We start from the raw sequence: 21,153 nt of genomic DNA, 5'->3' as shown, positions 1-21,153 counted from the left end.
TCATTTGCTATTTGTAACACAAAGGCATAACACAACATTATAGTCTTTGGGCTTGAGCTCTATCTGTCTTAGTCTTTTGAAACTTATGATTTTTGTCAATGGAGTCCAGAAAGTGTCTGACACAAAGTGCTTAAGCCCTAGACTAAATGGTGAACAAGTTAAAGCAGCACTGCACAGCCATACAGCTTTCTATCTAATGTTTGCAGCTGAATTCTTCCAACAGTCGGACTAACCAAGGTCGTGGTAACATTGTAGAAATAGTTAACCTGTTGCTTCTATTGTAATGTTTTGGCTTGTTGCGTGAGCTCCGATTACGCATTAGAGTCTGCTTTGCGAAAGTCATATCACCACGGGTAAAGCATGTAAATTGCATGGCTTTGCATGTGCTCAATCTTTATTCTCTGCACGACTCATTAGTTCCACAAATATGTATACTTCTATTACAGCTATCCGGTTTCATAACTGTTGATGATGTCGTGGTTGTTGAGGGGTCTTGCCCAGCTCGGTCTCGGTGTGACACCATTTCTGAGATCCAGTGCTATGATCGATGTTTAAACTCCAGCACACGGTGTAACCGAGCTGTCGACTGTTTTGACTTGTCCGACGAAACAGGATGTGGCTGGGAGATCGATTGCAACTTCGACGCTCTCTGTAGCAGCTACCAAATCACCAAGGCATTTGGCGGGTACATATGGGAATGGAGAAGCATCGGTGAGTGAATTGAGGGAACTGAGGGATACTAAACTAGCCAGCATATCGTGTTGGAAAGTCCATGATTTGCTCAGTATTGGGAAATCGAATGGGTTCACACATAACTGTTGAGTGCGAACCTATAGAACGTAGTTTAGAACCGTAGAACTAGCAGTTTTGTGTAGCAGTTAACGGCAATTGTGTAAATTAATATACATATTTGCATGTTTTTATAAATGAAAGCAAACATACTCGCCACTATTTAGACTGTGCACTGATCGGTTCTCACAAGTTGTTGTGTTACTTCAACTAGTCAGTGCTGCATATCTTGCTGAATCTTGATGAGGTCAGTAGTTTTGTCACATTTTAGTGCTCGATCAGCTTTAGCATCTCGAAAGGTGCTAAACAATCCTGAAAACGCTAAAAAAATGTGTAAACAAAAAATTAGAGATGCGCCTGTTACCATGGCAACTGAAACCGTTGTAATGAATATGAATTGATGTTCACTCTAGTAACCCTTCAAAGTTTCACGCATTTAAAAATCTCTTAGTTGGTGATAAATTGGCAGTTTCCCAAAAGGATGCTTGTGTTAGCACTCAATAAAAAGGGTTTAGTTAATTTTTCTGTTTGAAGTTATTGCATGTGAAAAGTTCCAAGATAATAATCTATATATGTTTTGATAATGCTATAATTTATGCAAGCTTATGATGGGTAATACGCACTGATGTGAGAGTATGTAAAGTATCATAAGTCTGATCAGGTATGCCTGATGTGAGAGCATGTACAGTACTGTAAGTCTGATCAGGTGTACCTCATGTGAGAGCATGTACAGTACCGTAAGTCTGATCAGGTGTGCCTGATGTGAGAGCATGTAAAGTATCATAAGTCTGATCAGGTGTACCTCATGGGAGAGTATGTACAGTATCATAAGTCTGATCAGGTGTGCCTGATGTGAGAGTATGTACAGTACCATAAGTCTGATCAGGTATGCCTGATGTGAGAGCATGTACAGTACCGTAAGTCTGATCAGGTGTACCTCATGTGGGAGCATGTACAGTACCGTAAGTCTGATCAGGTGTGCCTGATGTGAGAGCATGTAAAGTATCATAAGTCTGATCAGGTGTACCTCATGGGAGAGTATGTACAGTATCATAAGTCTGATCAGGTGTGCCTGATGTGAGAGTATGTACAGTACCATAAGTCTGATCAGGTATGCCTGATGTGAGAGCATGTAAAGTATCATAAGTCTGATCAGGTGTACCTCATGGGAGAGTATGTACAGTATCATAAGTCTGATCAGGTGTGCCTGATGTGAGAGTATGTACAGTACCATAAGTCTGATCAGGTATGCCTGATGTGAGAGCATGTACAGTGCCATACGTCTGATCAGGTGTACCTCATGGGAGAGTGTGTACAGTACCATAAGTCTGATCAGGTATGCCTGATGTGAGAGCATATACAGTACCATAAGTCTAATCAGGTGTACCTCATGTGAGAGTATGCACAGTACCATAAGTCTGATCAGGTATGCCTGATGTGAGAGCATGTACAGTGCCATACGTCTGATCAGGTGTACCTCATGGGAGAGTATGTACAGTACCATAAGTCTGATCAGGTGTGCCTGATGTGAGAGTATGCACAGTACCATAAGTCTGATCAGGTGTATCTCATGTGAGAGCATGTACAGTACCATAAGTCTGATCAGGTGTGCCTGATGTGAGAGTATGTACAGTACCATAAGTCTGATCAGGTGTGCCTGATGTGAGAGTATGCACAGTACCATAAGTCTGATCAGATGTGCCTGATGTGAGAGCATGTACAGTACCATAAGTCGCATTCAAGTAATACAAAATGCTTTTGAAATGTTTTAGATAATAGTTACAATACAGATAATAATTTATTGTGGTGAATAGTGCTTAAATATAAATGTTGCTCTTAATGTCACAACCATTCTGTGAGGCGAGAGTAGTGAGCCCAATCAGTTTGGTGTTCATTTCTTAATGCAGGGATTTTGTTAGTACTTGTATTCTATCATGTAACTAGAATAGAAGGTTTGATAGCCACTTTTGTAGTTTATATCATATTCTTCTCATAGCTCTACATTTTTCTAGTTTATATACTACATGTAGCTTGCCGGTTCCCTTTTTAGCACCCTAGTAGCTCTCCTAGCCGCCCCTGTAGCGGTGCTTTTCTGGTGTCACAATTGTCACCCCTGTAGTGGTGCTTTTCTGGTGTCACAATTGTCACCCCTGTAGCGGTGCTTTTCTGGTGTCACAATTGTCACCCCTGTAGCGGTACTTTTCTGGTGTCACAATTGTCACCCCTGTAGCGGTGCTTGTCTGGTGTCACAATTGTCAGGAATTGTAAACCATTGCTAGCTTCCTTCGGTCTTACTCTATCCCTCTGCGCATTGCAGATAAGTACTTGAGTGTTCCTATGCCGGAAGGAGACTGGGGAGCTTATACAGACTTGACGTCTGCTCCCTTCTCTCTCACGCAGCTCTCGTGCCTCACCTTCAAGTATCAGCTAGAGGGAATCTCAAGTGGAAATTCAGAGCTGCGCGTGCTTTTAATAGAGCCTGTAATAAAAAGAGAATCGGTACTTTGGCGTCGATCTTCCAGTGCCACACTTTGGACAACAGGACACGTAACTCTCTCACCAGTCGATCAACCATTGGTTACTGTTAGCTTCAAAGCCCTTTATGGTGGTAATGATGGTACGACCTTGTCCTTGGATGAAATAGCACTAATTCCAGGCTCATGTAGTTTACCAGGTAGGAACCAGAAAGTTTCACTTGACAGTTAATTGTTGAGAACTATTTAGTTAGAATATTATCAAGGTACTTAGTCTATGTTAATTGCTGAGAACTATTTAGTTAGAATATTATCAAGGTACTTAGTCTATGTAGTGTAGGCTTTTATCTGTAGCTCTTTAGTTTTTCATTAGCTCGTTACTTGATGCATTGTGAATTGCATTCATAAAATCACTCGTTTAATTGCCTAACTAACTTAAGTAACACCCTAACCTTTTTTTAGAAAATTTCAGTATTATTTTGTTAAAAGTATTACAAGTGTACAAACAAAGATCACAAACAATTTTCTATCACTACCTGAAACAATAAAATATAGGATTGTCTTTTTTATTTTGGAGCTGCAAAAGAAAGAGCAGACAACTCTTGATACTGTACAGTAATATTTTATCCAAGTTTTCAAAGCCTGTATTAATGCTTGTCTAAAATAATATTCTAAAAATTATTAAGTTCAAGCATTTATTAAATTATTGTAATGCGTGCATTACAATAATGCATTACTACATTTGTCATACAGCGTGTCCTGGAGGTTTCCTGTGTCCGTATGAAGAGAAGTGCATTGCAGCAGGTGAACAGTGTGATGGAGTAGTGCACTGTTCAGGCTCTTTTGATGAGAGGAACTGTGGAGGTATGTGCTGTGAATCACTTTATCTGCAACTATAAAATCTTTGTATTCTCTTATTATTTAAGGACAGGTTCCTATAAATAGGTAAAAAGTAATAATTTTTTGAAAGCTGATCGGCAAAAGTCGAGGCATCAATGCACACCGTACTTACAACTCAATCATCCATCCTTCTAGACCAAGTACTCATGATATATAATCTTGTTCAACATCTTTATTGATTTCTGTCATCTAGCATATTGAGTTTCCATCAAACTTTTTTCTTATTTGTCGAGAATGCAGCTAGAAATATTTAGCATTTTGTAAATATATCAGTTATTGTAGATGTATTTTGCAGGTTGTACTTATATTTGCGTTCGTGAAGCATTCCATTCTTTTCAGCTACTTTTTTGATCATTACAGACCTTGCTGACAAGATTGACTGTGATTTTGATGACGATTTCTGTCAGTGGAAAGTATCTAGAGAAGATCTATCATTGCTGCGAACTGCTGGATCCACTCCCTTGCCAAATACTGGACCCTCAAATGATCACACACAAAACAATTGGCTTGGTTTTTACATCTACCTTAGTAAGTCTCACCATCTACCTCAGTAAGTCTCACCATCTACCTCAATAAGTCTCACCATCTACCTCAGTAAGTCTCACCATCTACCTCAGTAAGTCTCACCATCTACCTCATTAAGTCTCGCCATCTACCTTAGTAAGTCTCACCATCTACCTCAGTAAGTCTCACCATCTACCTCATTAAGTCTCGCCATCTACCTCAGTAAGTCTCACCATCTACCTCATTAAGTCTCGCCATCCGCCTCAGTAAGTCTCACCATCTACCTTAGTAAGTCTCACCATCTACCTCAGTTAGTCTCACCATCTACCTTAGTAAGTCTCACCATCTACCTTAGTAAGTCTCACCATCTACCTTAGTAAGTCTCACCATCTACCTCAGTAAGTCTCACCACCTACCTCAGTAAGTCTCACCATCTACCTCAGTAAGTCTCACCATCTACCTTAGCAAGTCTCACCATCTACCTTAGTAAGTCTCACCATCTACCTCAGTTAGTCTCACCATCTACCTCAGTAAGTCTCACTATCTACCTCAGTAAGTCTCTTCATCTACCTCAGTAAATCTCACTATCTACCTCAGTAAGTCTCACCAGCTACTTCAGTAAGTCTCTTCATCTACCTCAGTAAGTCTCACCATCTACCTCATCAAGTCTCGCCATCTACCTCAGTAAGTCTCACCATCTACCTTAGCAAGTCTCACCATCTACCTTAGTAAGTCTCACCATCTACCTCAGTAAGTCTCACTATCTATCTCAGTAAGTCTCACTATCCACCTCAGTAAGTCTCACTATCTACCTCAGTAAGTCTCACCATCAACCTCAGTAAGTCTCACCATCTACCTTAGCAAGTCTCACCATCTACTTCAGTAAGTCTCACCATCTACCTTAGTAAGTCTCATAATCTATCTCAGTAAGTCTCACCATCTACCTCAGTAAGTCTCACCATCTACCTTAGCAAGTCTCACCTTCTACTTCAGTAAGTCTCACCATCTACCTTAGCAAGTCTCACCATCTACCTTAGTAAGTCTCACCATCTACCTCAGTTAGTCTCACCATCTACCTCAGTAAGTCTCACTATCTACCTCAGTAAGTCTCACCATCTACCTTAGCAAGTCTCACCATCTACCTTAGTAAGTCTCACCATCTACCTCAGTAAGTCTCACTATCTATCTCAGTAAGTCTCACCATCCACCTCAGTAAGTCTCACCATCTACCTTAGTAAGTCTCACCATCTACCTCAGTAAGTCTCACCATCTACCTTAGCAAGTCTCACCATCTACCTTAGTAAGTCTCACCATCTACCTCAGTTAGTCTCACCATCTACCTCAGTAAGTCTCACCATCTACCTCAGTAAGTCTCACCATCTATCTCAGTAAGTCTCACCATCCACCTCAATAAGTCTCACTATTTACCTCAGTAAGTCTCACCATCTACCTTAGTAAGTCTCATAATCTATCTCAGTAAGTCTCACCATCTACCTTAGTAAGTCTCACCATCTACCTCAGTAAGTCTCACCATCTACCTTAGCAAGTCTCACCATCTACCTTAGTAAGTCTCACCATCTACCTTAGTAAGTCTCACCATCTACCTCAGTTAGTCTCACCATCTACCTCAGTAAATCTCACCATCTACCTCAGTAAGTCTCACCATCTATCTCAGTAAGTCTCACCATCCACCTCAATAAGTCTCACTATTTACCTCAGTAAGTCTCACTATCTACCTCAGTAAGTCTCACCATCTACCTTAGTAAGTCTCATAATCTATCTCAGTAAGTCTCACCATCTACCTTAGTAAGTCTCACCATCTACCTCAGTAAGTCTCACCATCTACCTTAGCAAGTCTCACCATCTACCTTAGTAAGTCTCACCATCTACCTTAGTAAGTCTCACCATCTACCTCAGTTAGTCTCACCATCTACCTCAGTAAATCTCACCATCTACCTCAGTAAGTCTCACCATCTATCTCAGTAAGTCTCACCATCCACCTCAATAAGTCTCACCATCTACCTTAGCAAGTCTCACCATCTACCTTAGTAAGTCTCACCATCTACCTCAGTAAGTCTCACCATCTACCTTAGCAAATCTCACCATCTACCTCAGTAAGTCTCACCATCTACCTTAGCAAGTCTCACCATCTACTTCAGTATCACCATCTACCTTAGTAAGTCTCATAATCCATCTCAGTAAGTCTCACCATCTACCTCAGTAAGTCTCACCATCTACCTTAGCAAGTCTCACCATCTACTTCAGTAAGTATCACCATCTACCTTAGTAAGTCTCATAATCTACCTCAGTAAGTCTCACCATCTACCTTAGTAAGTCTCACCATCTACCTCAGTAAGTCTCACCATCTACCTTAGCAAGTCTCACCTTCGACTTCAGTAAGTCTCACCATCTACCTTAGCAAGTCTCACCATCTACCTTAGTAAGTCTCACCATCTACCTTAGTAAGTCTCACCATCTATCTCAGTAAGTCTCACCATCTATCTCAGTAAGTCTCACCATCTACCTCAGTAAGTCTCACCATCTACCTCAGTAAGTCTCACCACCTACCTTAGTAAGTCTCACCATCTACCTCAGTAAGTCTCACCATCTACCTCAGTAAGTCTCACCACCTACCTTAGTAAGTCTCACCATCTACCTCAGTAAGTCTCACCATCTACCTCAGTAAGTCTCACCATCTACCTTAGTAAGTCTCACCATCTACCTCAGTAAGTCTCACCATCTACCTCAGTTAGTCTCACCATCTACCTCAGTAAGTCTCATAATCTATCTCAGTAAGTCTCACCATCTACCTCAGTAAGTCTCACCATCTACTTCAGTAAGTCTCACCATCTACCTCAGTAAGTCTCATAATCCATCTCAGTAAGTCTCACCATCTACCTCAGTAAGTCTCACCATCTACCTCAGTAAGTCTCACCACCTACCTTAGTAAGTCTCACCATCTACCTCAGTAAGTCTCACCATCTACCTCAGTTAGTCTCACCATCTACCTCAGTAAGTCTCATAATCTATCTCAGTAAGTCTCACCATCTACCTCAGTAAGTCTCACCATCTACTTCAGTAAGTCTCACCATCTACCTCAGTAAGTCTCACCACCTACCTTAGTAAGTCTCACCATCTACTTCAGTAAGTCTCACCATCTACCTCAGTAAGTCTCACCATCTACCTTAGTAAGTCTCACCATCTACCTCAGTAAGTCTCACCATCTACCTCAGTTAGTCTCACCATCTACCTCAGTAAGTCTCATAATCTATCTCAGTAAGTCTCACCATCTACCTCAGTAAGTCTCACCATCTACTTCAGTAAGTCTCACCATCTACCTCAGTAAGTCTCATAATCCATCTCAGTAAGTCTCACCATCTACCTCAGTAAGTCTCACCATCTACCTCAGTAAGTCTCACCACCTACCTTAGTAAGTCTCACCATCTACCTCAGTAAGTCTCACCATCTACCTCAGTTAGTCTCACCATCTACCTCAGTAAGTCTCATAATCTATCTCAGTAAGTCTCACCATCTACCTCAGTAAGTCTCACCATCTACTTCAGTAAGTCTCACCATCTACCTCAGTAAGTCTCACCACCTACCTTAGTAAGTCTCACCATCTACTTCAGTAAGTCTCACCATCTACCTCAGTAAGTCTCACCACCTACCTTAGTAAGTCTCACCATCTACCTCAGTAAGTCTCACCATCTACCTCAGTAAGTCTCACCATCTACCCTTAGTAAGTCTCACCATCTACCTCAATAAGTCTCACCCTCTACCTCAGTAAGTCTCACCATCTACCTCAGTAAGTCTCACCATCTACCTTAGTAAGTCTCATCATCTACCTCAGTAAATCACACTGCTTCACAGACTACAAAATACTGTTCTGTTTTAGTGTAAACTCAATGTGCTCATTCATGTCATTATGATTCCAAAGAGATAGCAATAGATAGTTGCGATAGACAGTAGAAATAGACAGCAAACTGACAATAACTAATATCAATAGAGAAGCATCACATCTCTATGTTAAAATATGTCTACATTTTTTATCTTGTAGGCTCTACAGAAAATCCTGGCACAGCCCATTTGACCTCTCCGTCCCTCCAGCTCACTTCCGATCACTGTCTATCATTTTACTATTACATGGCTGGAGCCAACATTGGCATCCTTAATGTAAGTATCTCTTTTGAATTTTGAGGCCCTAACACAGCACTGAGCAGCGACAGCGACCGCTAGACTTCTTAGTTGAGTCAGTGTCTGCTCATCAGTCTGCATGCCATATGAAATGCCTCTAGAGTGAAACTACTAGACTTGAGCTATTAACACGTTTCTCTGCTGTTCGTGTTATAGCTAACCAGTTCAGACACTTCTGGCACTAGATCACTGGTTAACATTGACGGACCTCAGAGCAGCCCCATCTGGCACAAAGTAAAGGTGACTCTTAGTGCAGCTGATGAACTTGTGCTCCGGTTCATATTTACCTCCACTGGCCGTTATGCTCATTCGTCAATAGATGACATCACTCTGCGGGCTGGTGCTTGCAGTAAGTTCATTTTTATCTTATCACTAGCTGTGCTACCCGGCGTTGCCCCGACCGGTAATAAAAAAGTCTTTGTACAGAAATTTATTTGTATCTAACATATAACATTATTTGCCATTCTAACTTTCAAACTTCATATCACGAGAAAAGTGTTTTGTGCAAGTTGAATGAATTAAAAAAAATAAAACAACCATAAAAGGAATAGATAGATGTGATAGGGATAGATAGATATGAATGTGAAATAATTAGCAAGTAATAGCTAAATTAAGTCTGTTTCGCTACGATTACAATAAAAGATGATTTGGTAATTACACAATTAATACGAACTGAGAAAACAAAATAAAAATCCTGAATATGTTGAATTAATAATAACAACGAATACATAGAAATATGTGTATAAAAAAATTACTGTTTCACCAGAAGCTATTCATCAAAACGTTGAATACGACGATATCGGTACCTCTCGATACTGGTACAAATGCAAAAATAAGATATCGTACTGTCTTAGTCTGACCGAACGGATAGATCAGTATAGATCTTGTATAGATCTTGATATTGTATAGCTCTTGATAGATCTTGTATAGCTCTACCACTGATCTTGTATAGATCAGTGGTAGAGCGTGCGGAATTTTAACTTGTGGTGGCAATCTCCGTGGGTTCAAATACATCATAATGCGGAATTGTAATTTCAAGATTTTTCCACGATCAAACGAGCGGAGCGAAGTTTGAGAGTTTTTATGATAAATGCATATGCACACAACTTACGAAAATTATTCATCAACAACGTCGCAAACCCTTGGATCGAAATCTCATTGTCAAATTTAACCATCTTTTGTAGAGTCGTTAAAGTATAATAACGATACAAAACATATATAAACCTATTCAAATATGTTACCAAGTCTTTGAAAGGTTACCGAAATATCTTAAAACTAACCCATCTGATCGGATTATACATAGATAGACAGATTAATTCGGCCAAAAATATTTATTAAAACTGGCCAAGCCTTACTTTTATCAAAATGAAGACCGGCAAACTAAACGCCGAGCGACAGAGAATAAAACCATTAAGTCGTGCGCATTTCACGAAAAAATAATGTGCACATTTCACCAGTCTATAGCATTGTCGAATTGCCGAAGGTTTCTATAATTAACGTAGAAGTGCAGAAACCGTTTCTTTTTTGCCAATTTGTCAAAATTGTGCATTGGTTTTCTATTATTACTGTATTACTATATTACTATATTAATAATATTGGTTATTCTAATAATATCAGTGCATTTTACTTCTAATATTGCATTTCTCCTATTGCAGGGGGAGAGATATAAACATATAATCTTTTTTTTTCATTATTGCTGTTTGTCATGACCAAACACTTTTTAAATAGATTTTCTAAAATTCTATATAAATATCACAACTTCTTGATATTGTTAGCTATGACGTTTGGAATTGTAAAGAAAATTGTGCATTTGTTTTCTATTATTACTATATTAGTAATATTGGTTATTCTAATAATATCAGTGCATTTTACTTCTAATATTGGCCAATGTTGCATTTCTCCTATTGCAGGGGGAGAGATATAAACATATAATATTTTCTTTTCATTATTGCTGTTTGTTGTATATAATAACACCCACACCCAGTACATTACAGCTACCATTGCAGTTATCCTATTGCACTGCAGTGCCATTTGACTGCTAATATTGCATTTCTCAACCATCAGTACCCTTTATTTTTTTCAATATCACTTTGGTCGTGGGCTGTATGACAGGGGAATTTCTAGTAATAGATATAGCTGGACATACACACAGACAGACAAATTTTGAGAAATATATATTTACATGTATATAGGTTTGTTTTATTAAATCAGGTTTTCTCCACCACTATGCTTCATCTGCATTTTAATATCCTGACCTGTACTCTTGTGTGTATATTACTTCTCTTTATTCTATACACTCTAAACAGTGTATAGAATGTATCATAACCTAAACCTTAGTTTTGGATATTACTTTATATAGGGAATTGTGTACTGCTTTCCTTGTAGATTGCACCGGAGACTACCAGTGCGCTGAGTCTAGAGAATGCTTTGACAGCGTCGTTAAATGTGACTTCAGGTTTCAGTGTATAGACAACTCCGATGAGACAAACTGCGGAGACGGTAAGTATCTTTAATATCAGTTTCCTTGCTTTTATTTTACCTTATACTATCAACCGAATATTAAACGACACCAAAAATATCAAATTGCATTATTTTGATAATTTCAGTTTGTCCTGGTGATGGGATCAGGTGCAAAACTGACGGAGATTGTTACCCAAAAGAGGAAATTTGTAAAAGCACCCCACTGCAGAAGTGCATAGAGCCAGATGTGGTGCTAGACTGCAGTAAGTACTCACTAGTTTCATCAACCACACCTCATCTGTACGTATCTCTAAAATTGATAGAAAACTGATTAATACAGTTTTAACCCTCGCCGTTCACTAACAACCAATGAATGTTATAATTCGTGTAACTTATGTTTTGCATCTAACTTGTGGAACTGAGGGAATTATCAAGGGTTAATTTAGTAGATCAAACTAACGGTTAGTTGATGTGTGTGAGTATAGGGTATTACCAGCAATATGCGAGTATAGGGTACTACCAGCAGTCTGGGAGTATAGGGTACTACCAGCAGTGTGGGAGTATAGGGTACTACCAGTAGTGTGCGAGTGTAGGGTACTGCCAGCAGTGTGGGAGTATAGGGTACTACCAGCAGTGTGGGAGTATAGGGTATAACCAGCAGTGTGGGAGTATAGGGTACTACCAGCAGTCTAGGAGTATAGGGTACTACCAGCAGTGTGGGAGTATAGGGTACTACCAGCAGTGTGGGAGTATAGGGTACTACCAGCAGTCTAGGAGTATAGGGTACTACCAGCAGTGTGTGAGTATAGGGTACTGAGAGTAGTGTGGAAGTATATGGTGCTGAGAGCAGTGTGTTTGTAGTTACTGCAGTTAAACCTGAGCTTATATACCGGTATTTCGTTTTTCTTGCATTTTTATTACAGTATCTTATCATGCCTTCTCTTATGCCTTCTCTTCAGCATCATACCTTCTCTTATGCCTTCTCTTCAGCATCATGCCTTCTCTTATGCCTTCTCTTCAGCATCATACCTTCTCTTATACCTTCTCTTCAGCATCATGCCTTCTCTTATGCCTTCTCTTCAGCATCATGCCTTCTCTTATGCCTTCTCTTCAGCATCATGCCTTCTCTTATGCCTTCTCTTCAGCATCATACCTTCTCTTATGCCTTCTCTTCAGCATCATGCCTTCTCTTATGCCTTCTCTTCAGCATCATGCCTTCTCTTATGCCTTCTCTTCAGCATCATGCCTTCTTTTATGCCTTCTCTTCAGCATCATACCTTCTCTTATGCCTTCTCTTCAGCATCATACCTTCTCTCATGCCTTCTCTTCAGCATCATGCCTTCTCTTATGCCTTCTCTTCGGCATCATGCCTTCTCTTATGCCTTCTCTTCAGCATCATACCTTCTCTTATGCCTTCTCTTCAGCATCATACCTTTTCTTATGCCTTCTCTTCAGCATCATGCCTTCTCTTATGCCTTCTCTTCAGCATCATGCCTTCTCTTAGACCTTCTCTTTAGCATCATACCTTCTCTCATGCCTTCTCTTCAGCATCATGCCTTCTCTCATGCCTCCTCTTCAGCATCATGCCTTCTCTCATGCCTTCTCTTCAGCATCATACCTTCTCTTATGCCTTCTCTTCAGCATCATGCCTTCTCTTATGCCTTCTCTTCAGCATCATGCCTTCTCTTATGTAAATGAAAAGTGCCTGGCACATTTTTAACTACCTGCTTTTTTGTTTACTTCTTTTTTGCTTGGTTTCTCCTATTTAATGTTTTCTTAACAAACATTTTGTCTTCACAGATTGCAACTCAACATATCAGTTTACTTGTGATCAAGGTTTCTGTTATCACAAGGACACCTTTTGCAATGGACACCCAGATTGTGATGATAGCAGCGATGAACCTTCTGGATGTGGTGAGTTAAAACCAACGCCTTCATAAAACAATATTACACTTTTCTGTAAAACCAATTATAAACTTTGTGCGAAATCAACTTTTATAGACTTGCAAATTGTCTTTAGCAATATGGATAAGAGGGGTCCAAAAATATTGGTCTGTTGCCATGACTGAGCTGATACACTCATACACTGATATGTTGACATACTGATACACTCATACACTGGTATGTTGCCATGACTGAGCTGGTACACTCATACAATGATATGTTGCCATGACTGAGCTGATACACTCATACACTGATATGTTGACATACTGATACACTCATACACTGATATACTGACATACTGATACACTCATACACTGATATACTGACATACTGATGCACTCATACACTGATATACTGACATACTGATACACCCATACACTGATATACTGACATACTGATACACTGAAGCATTGAAGCACTGATATTATGATTCATTAAAACATTAATAGGCATCAACTTGTGAGATCGCCATACTTGACATGCTGACCAGGTACCCACACACTGACATGATGACCAGGTATCCACACACTGACATGCTGACCAGGTACCCACACACTGACATGATGACCGGGTACCCACACACTGACATGCTGACTAGGTACCCACACACTGACATGCTGACCAGGTACCCACACACTACCATGATGACCAGGTACCCACCCACTGACATGCTAACCAGGTACCCACACACTGACATGCTGACCAGGTACCCACACACTGCCATGATGAACAGGTACCCACAAACTGACATGCTGACCAGGTACCCACACACTGACATGCTGACCAGGTATCCACATACTGACATGATGACCAGGTGCCCACACACTGACATGCGGACCAGGTGCCCACACACTGACATGCTGACCAGGTACCCACCCACTGACATGCTGACCAGTTACCTACACACTGCCATGATGACCAGGTACCCACACACTGACATGCTGACCAGGTAGCCACACACTGACATGCTGACCAGGTACCCACACACTGACATGCTGACCAGGTACCCACACACTGACATGCTGACCAGGTATCCACATACTGACATGATGACCAGGTGCCCACACACTGACATGCGGACCAGGTGCCCACACACTGACATGCTGACCAGGTACCCACCCACTGACATGCTGACCAGTTACCTACACACTGCCATGATGACCAGGTACCCACACACTGACATGCTGACCAGGTAGCCACACACTGACATGATGACCAGGTGCCCACACACTGACATGCTGACCAGGTGCCCACATACTGACATGCTGACCAGGTGCCCACATACTGACATGCTGACCATGTACTCACACACTAACATGCTGCCATCTTTACACAACATTGTTCAAATACCTCAAGAAGATTTGATGTCATCATTTATTCCTGTTGTTATAACACGCGCTTGTCTTCTACATGTTAAGGTCTGAACTGAGTAATCTGAATGTTATGCTTTGTAGCCGAAAACTGCCTGGTAGGTACTGTCGCTTGTGGAGACAAGACTCACTGCATCCTTAATGACTTTTGGTGTGATGATTATCCAGATTGTCCCGACGGCAGCGATGAGCTGCCAGGCTGTGGTGAGTCAGTTCACTTTTCTAACCAAACATTGATCAAGTTCTTAATCTCAATTCATGAACTTTTTCTTGAATTTTCACCAGCCTTATCCGAGTCTCATTTGTTTTAGTGCCGGTCGTGGCAGGAGGTTCAGGAGGTCCGGGTGTACAAGGTAGATAGAATATTACTATCAGCTCATCAAGCCTAGCTCATTAGACTTCTTCTGCCATTTGTGCTTCCATGAAGAGCCGTGTTTCATCAATGCCATGTTCTTGCAGAGCGATAGGCTTCTCTAGTCTCCTGTTTAGTTGCTGCGCTAGGCCCTCCTCAAGCAGCACAACTTTGGTCTATATTTTTTTCAGTCCGCTCATTTTATTCCCAATATTTTATATTTTTCAACTCTCTACTTGCTCAGAAAATATATTTGTGCTATTTTCATGGTGTTAATTATTATGCAAGTGTTTTTTATTTAAGAATACTTAACAACTGATAAAACTATCTCTTTTGGTTACATTCCATTAGAAAAGCTTGTCTCATTTTGTTACACATTTTGAGAATGTATACATGTAGTTTGTCTGATTTGGGCATTTGAACAAGTACTTTGCATTTGCTCGCGGACATCGTAGTCGTCTCTCTTCTTTATAGACTACTCATCCACTAGCTGGCAATTATTCTTGTTGTTACTAATTTATACACTAATTATGGAATAGATCACATTTTTTATTTTTCATTAAAAATACATAATCTGCAAACATTTACTTGGTGGTTTATCAATCCAATTTGCTTGCACTATTATGTAATGAATATCATCTCTCCGCTAGCTTGTTATTACATTCCTCTAAAATAACATTGAAGCTCAAGGTCACAGTACAAACATTAAACATGGTTTGTTCCAAGACTGTTATTAATAAGTAGTAAAGAGTCAAAATGTTTTTTACAGATTGCCATGGAAACAATTTTATATGTCATGACCTAAGTCAAGTCTTGTCGAGGTCAAGTTATTGTGACCAACAAATAGATTGTGCAGACGGCTCTGATGAACCGCTGCAATGCGGTGAGTGTTTAATGCCCAGCAAGCTTGAGTCATCACTAGCTACATGAAATTCAAAATACAAATTCTCAAGTACCTCTGAGTAACTAAGCAACTATGGTCATTGTGCCGCCATTATAGAATGCTGCTCTGGAGAGTTTGCGTGTCTCTCTGGAGATCTATGCTTGGATGAGAGTTCTCAATGTGATGGGGTGTATGACTGCCCAGACATGTCTGATGAAGTTCTCTGCAGTAAGTATGACGTTCTGAACATCCTACCAAACACCCGCCCACCTTCCTTACATATAAGATCTTTAGATTGGCTAGAGATCTAGATTTCTATATTACTTTATCTCTATGATGTTAATCCTAAGCAATGGGAGTCGTCTAACAATCCTGCCAGCATGAACTAAGATGCAGAACTAGTCTACAGATCCTAAGTCAGTGACTAAATTCTCAGATCTGTTAAGGATATGTTTAATTTGAAAGATTTCATAACAGTAGCAAATTCCATATCGCAAGCCAGTGGAATATTTGGCGGTGTATATGCTTCCAAACTGTTTAGAAATTGTTGAATTGGTTACTAAAGGCACCGGCAGAAGAATTTCAGCTACTCTGGCATGTTATATTAGGTACTCGTATTCATGTCCAAACGAGCAGATTGGTCTCTTCATCGGTACTATTATTGCAGCACTTACATCTTTATTTGTAGATTGCAGTGCAACTGAGTTCCGTTGTGACGCTGGGTTGTGTTTAGATGCACGGCAAGTCTGTGATGGCTCAGTAGACTGTCATGATTGGTCAGATGAAATCACATGTAGTAAGGAGACTAACAACTAAATATGGCTGCTGAGTCGTGTTTCATAAACTAGTATTGTACTTGTATTTTTTACACTCTTTATCTCACACTCTGTACATGTATATTGTACTTGTTACACTCTTTATCTCACACTCTGTACATGTATATTGTACTTGTTACAGTCTTTAACTCACACTCTGTACATGTATATTGTATTTGTTACAGTCTTTATCTCACACTCTGTACATGTATATTGTACTTGTTACAGTCTTTATCTCACACTCTGTACATGTACATTGTATTTGTTATACTCTTTATCTCACACTCTGTACATGTATATTGTATTTGTTACAGTCTTTATCTCACACTCTGTACATGTATATTGTACTTGTTACAGTCTTTAACTAACACTCTGTACATGTATATTGTACTTGTATTTGTTATACACTCTTTATCTCCCACACACTTGTCTATTCAGGTTGCAGTACGGAAGAGTTCTCCTGTGACAATGGTCGGTGTTTGGAGGCCAGTTTGAAGTGCAATGGCAGGGATGATTGCCTAGACAACTCCGATGAGCGCGGTTGTGCATGCTCTTCAAACGAGGTTAGCTGACATCTTTATTCTAACAGTTTTGTTTGAATCTGAACAAATTTTTTTTTTCATTTCAGCATTATTTAGGTGAGAAATTTACATACCATATACATGTATGTGTGTGTACATCTATTAGATTTGTTCCTAATGAAACACTTTCTTATAGGCTGCTACTAAACTATTTATTACTGAGTCCTCACTTGTTGCTGCTATGGTTAGGTACATACATTTGATTACAGGTGAGGTGTGAGCCCGTCTCCAACAGTCAATGTATACCTCAGCATTGGAAATGTGACGGTTTCTTGGACTGTACAAGTGGCTCAGACGAGATAAATTGTGGTTAGTACTTGCTTTGAAAGTTGGCTAACCTTGCAATAGCTCAGTGTCATTCATACAGATAAATATATCTCTATAAATACTCTCCAAATAAATATATCTAGTTTTAATCTTGCTTTTCCTCCAACCCTCTCCCTCTTTCTTTCGCCTTCTCACTCATCATTACTCCTTTTTCTCTCCGCTTTCTCTTATTTTTTTGTCATCTCTTTCCCCATTTCCTCTACTTTGCCTTTTTCTTTTTTCTCTTTTTGTAAGACCTTGTGCTGATCATTTGTTTTTCTTTGTAGGCACTTGTCCAGAGTATTCGTGCACAGATTATCAGTGTATCAACTATTCTTCTGTCTGTGATGGTGTCATCCATTGTGCAGACGGAAGGGATGAAAGTGAATGTTGTAAGTACATTTCTCTTCTTGAAAAGACCCACATTCATTCTCAACACAATCAGGTCCTGTATATAGCTGAGTACCTGACACCTTTAGGTATAGCATACCTGTATATAGCTGAGTACCTGACACCTTTAGGTATAGCTTACCTGTATATAGCTGAGTACCCGACACCTGTGGGTATAGCAAACCTGTATATAGCTGAGTACCTGGCACCTTTAGGTATAGTATACCTACATGTCTACCTACTGTATATATAGCTGTAGTACCTAACCCTTTAGGTATAGCATCTATATATATATTTCTCAAAATATGTCCGTATGTTGGTACGCATTCCGGCTATAGATATCAAAATCTTGGAATAAAGAGTCCGTAATGAAGAAGGTTTGATCTCGGACTCTGCCTTTCACCAGTCTGACACCCTACCCACTAGACTACAGAAACTGAATTGCTAGCTTGCCAATATAAGTCATTATATTAGAGCAAATACCTAACGACTTTGCACACGATGCAGGTCATCGCATAACGTCACGAGAAGCTGTTCGCTCACATTATTAAACGTACTGGCTAATAGCACGCAGGCTAATAGCGAGCAACTCTCACCACTTCCCATTGTTTATAAGACAAAACACTTTTCTCATGATATGTACAGTAATTTGAAAGTTAGAATGGCAAATGTTGTTATAAATTAAATACAAATCAATTTTCTGTCCAAAGATTTTTTCTATTTCCCGGGCAACGCCAGGTAGCACTGCTAGTACCAATATATGGCAGAGTATCATTATATACTTATAAGCGTTGTGTGGTTTTATAGGTCTCTTTAAGTGAATTAGAGTTCTATATATAGTTCTTGTATATTGCTTTTAATAAGATAAATATGTCAAATATTTTCAGCCGATTTATTTCATGCGTTTAAAAGAGTGTCAACTTAGCCCATGCCTTGCTCATGCACTAAACTATTGCTGATCTTTTACCATCAGCAGTTTTTGAGAACTTCTAGTGTTACAAAATGCCTAACATGCTGGGGCTTCTTTTAGTCTCTCAATCAGCCAACATGCTGATAAACATTCAAAGGAGTGATGGACAGTCTACCAAAAACTACACTCTTTGCTATGATGGTTGGAATGCGGACTGGAGTACTAACATGTGCATAAAGCTGGGCTACAAAGGGATACTGACTACTCGTATTGTACCAGTTAATGGCTTGTTAGGTCCCTGGCTAAAGATGAACTCAACAGCTGGAAATTTGGAGTTGTCAAACTTCAAACATGTTTCACAGTGTGATTCCCAGTATGCTTTGGCCTTAGAATGTAAAGCTAAAGGTAAGCTTTAATAATCACTGCATGCCCGAGTCTTCGGTCAACTAAATATCAACAGTCATTTGGACTCTCCTTGACCTCTAAAACGGATTAAACATCATCTGGTACAGCCAGCTACCATATTCAACCTCATATATTTATGTTTTGGTAGATTGCGGTGAAAGCTCGAAGCTTCATGTCAAATCATATATTGTCGGAGGAAACATCGTCGAGACAGAATCGGACTGGCCATGGATGGTGGCCATTTATTTTGCTGGAGAATATGTGGGAGCAGGCGTACACATAGGAGATGGATGGCTGCTTACTGCGGCACACCTGTTCTGTGTGAGGCGCTATCAAAATGGTAGTTGGTCCAATGAGAGGTATAAACATTAGTTATTTTATTTCTAGTACTATTTTTTCATGATTTCAATAGGAAACTTTAAATAATTTTATGAGTTAAAAAAAGCAAGTTGTAAACAGATGTTTGTTAGGTTCTCTTATAGCCTCATACACTAACTAAGGTCATCATAAGTAGCCTTTAGTTGGTCAATTGATGTTGGCCTCGAATGATATATATGTACATTGTTTAATGTTTTGATGTACATTGTGTACATGTAAAATATATCAGTTAAGGTCCTTATCGTCTTACCTTATCCCGTCATATTTTCATAAAGACGAGACAAGAATCCGCATATGGTCAGTGTGGAACTAACTTCTCTCCTACGCACTTCCTCAAGTCGTCGAAACATCAGCAAGGTGATCATTCACTCAGGCTTCTCGAACGTGCCAACACTGAAGAATGACCTCGCTCTCATCAAGTTGGCTGCTCATGTAGAATACCCAAGCGTATGTTTATTCTCAGAAGAGCATATAGAAGGATTATGCTACACAGCTGGTTGGGGCTCAGTAGATGGAAAAGGTATAGAATACCGCGCAAACTCTGTAAAAATTTGGAAATAGCTGCATTGTAACTCATGAGAGCTTATGCTACAGGCTTTACAGAGACTGTTACATGAGACTGTTACATGTGACTGTTACATGAGACTGTTACATATGACAGTTACATGAGACTGTTACAAGTGACTGCTACATGAGGCTGCTACATGAGGCTGCTACATGAGACTGCTACATGAGACTGTTACATGAGGTTGCTACATGAGACTGTCACATGAGACTGTTACATGTAGGTTAAGTGAATATTCAGCAGTAAACCACTCTCCAAGTCAAAATGTTACCTTTATAATTTATATTTTGATCATTACTTTCGTCGCTGCCTCTGAGTACTTATGTTAATCTAATGTGTACAATAGATACAGCGGTGAAGAGCCTGAGGGATACTCGTGTGGAACTTTTAAAGGATAGTCGATGTGTCGCTGAGTGGAATTCTGGGGGATTCTCCATATTTTACCCAAGCACAATGCTTTGCGCCGGAGGAGATGGTCAGCCATCAACATGCTTCGTGAGTTTTATCAGCATTAGTTACAATATTCTTAGGTTAAGAGTGCCTCTTGGTCTCAATTTTTAGAGGGTATCTTTGCATTGGTCTCAGCAGTTAGAGCATGGTTTTGCACCTTGGTCTGAACAGTTATAGCATGTCTTTACACCTTGGTCTCAACAGTTATATCATGTCTTTACACCTTGGTCTCAACGGTTATAGCATGCCTTTACACCTTGGTCTCAACAGTTACATCATGTCTTTGCATCTTGGTCTCAACAGTTATATCATGTCTTTGCACCTTGGTCTCAACGGTTATATCATGTCTTTACACCTTGGTCTCAACAGTTATATCATGTCTTTGCACCTTGGTCTCAACAGTTATATCATGTCTTTACACCTTGGTCTCAACAGTTATATCATGTCTTTGCACCTTGGTCTCAACAGTTATATCATGTCTTT

General features: G+C 39.9%; 1 protein-coding gene across 1 annotated transcript in view; it reads left to right on the top strand.

Moving 5' to 3' along the window:
* LOC137385652 (MAM and LDL-receptor class A domain-containing protein 1-like) overlaps positions 1-21,153 on the top strand; it is a 43,711-nt gene that overhangs the window by 20,861 nt on the left and 1,697 nt on the right. Inside the window, exons 21-41 of the mRNA XM_068072161.1 lie at positions 447-711; positions 3,107-3,463; positions 4,017-4,127; positions 4,524-4,691; positions 8,725-8,840; positions 9,018-9,210; positions 11,247-11,360; positions 11,468-11,584; positions 13,122-13,235; positions 14,720-14,839; positions 14,947-14,988; positions 15,757-15,870; positions 15,988-16,098; positions 16,559-16,666; positions 17,124-17,248; positions 17,476-17,575; positions 17,860-17,964; positions 18,993-19,277; positions 19,426-19,636; positions 19,931-20,175; positions 20,567-20,715. Coding sequence (XP_067928262.1) covers positions 447-711; positions 3,107-3,463; positions 4,017-4,127; positions 4,524-4,691; positions 8,725-8,840; positions 9,018-9,210; positions 11,247-11,360; positions 11,468-11,584; positions 13,122-13,235; positions 14,720-14,839; positions 14,947-14,988; positions 15,757-15,870; positions 15,988-16,098; positions 16,559-16,666; positions 17,124-17,248; positions 17,476-17,575; positions 17,860-17,964; positions 18,993-19,277; positions 19,426-19,636; positions 19,931-20,175; positions 20,567-20,715 — 3,270 coding nt within the window. The remainder of the gene's footprint in view (positions 1-446; positions 712-3,106; positions 3,464-4,016; positions 4,128-4,523; positions 4,692-8,724; positions 8,841-9,017; positions 9,211-11,246; positions 11,361-11,467; positions 11,585-13,121; positions 13,236-14,719; positions 14,840-14,946; positions 14,989-15,756; positions 15,871-15,987; positions 16,099-16,558; positions 16,667-17,123; positions 17,249-17,475; positions 17,576-17,859; positions 17,965-18,992; positions 19,278-19,425; positions 19,637-19,930; positions 20,176-20,566; positions 20,716-21,153) is intronic.

The sequence above is a fragment of the Watersipora subatra genome, chromosome 1, assembly GCF_963576615.1.
Source record: "Watersipora subatra chromosome 1, tzWatSuba1.1, whole genome shotgun sequence".
NCBI lineage: Eukaryota > Metazoa > Bryozoa > Gymnolaemata > Cheilostomatida > Watersiporidae > Watersipora > Watersipora subatra.
Note: the sequence above shows the minus strand (reverse complement) of the source record. Positions and strands in the feature narration are given on the sequence as shown.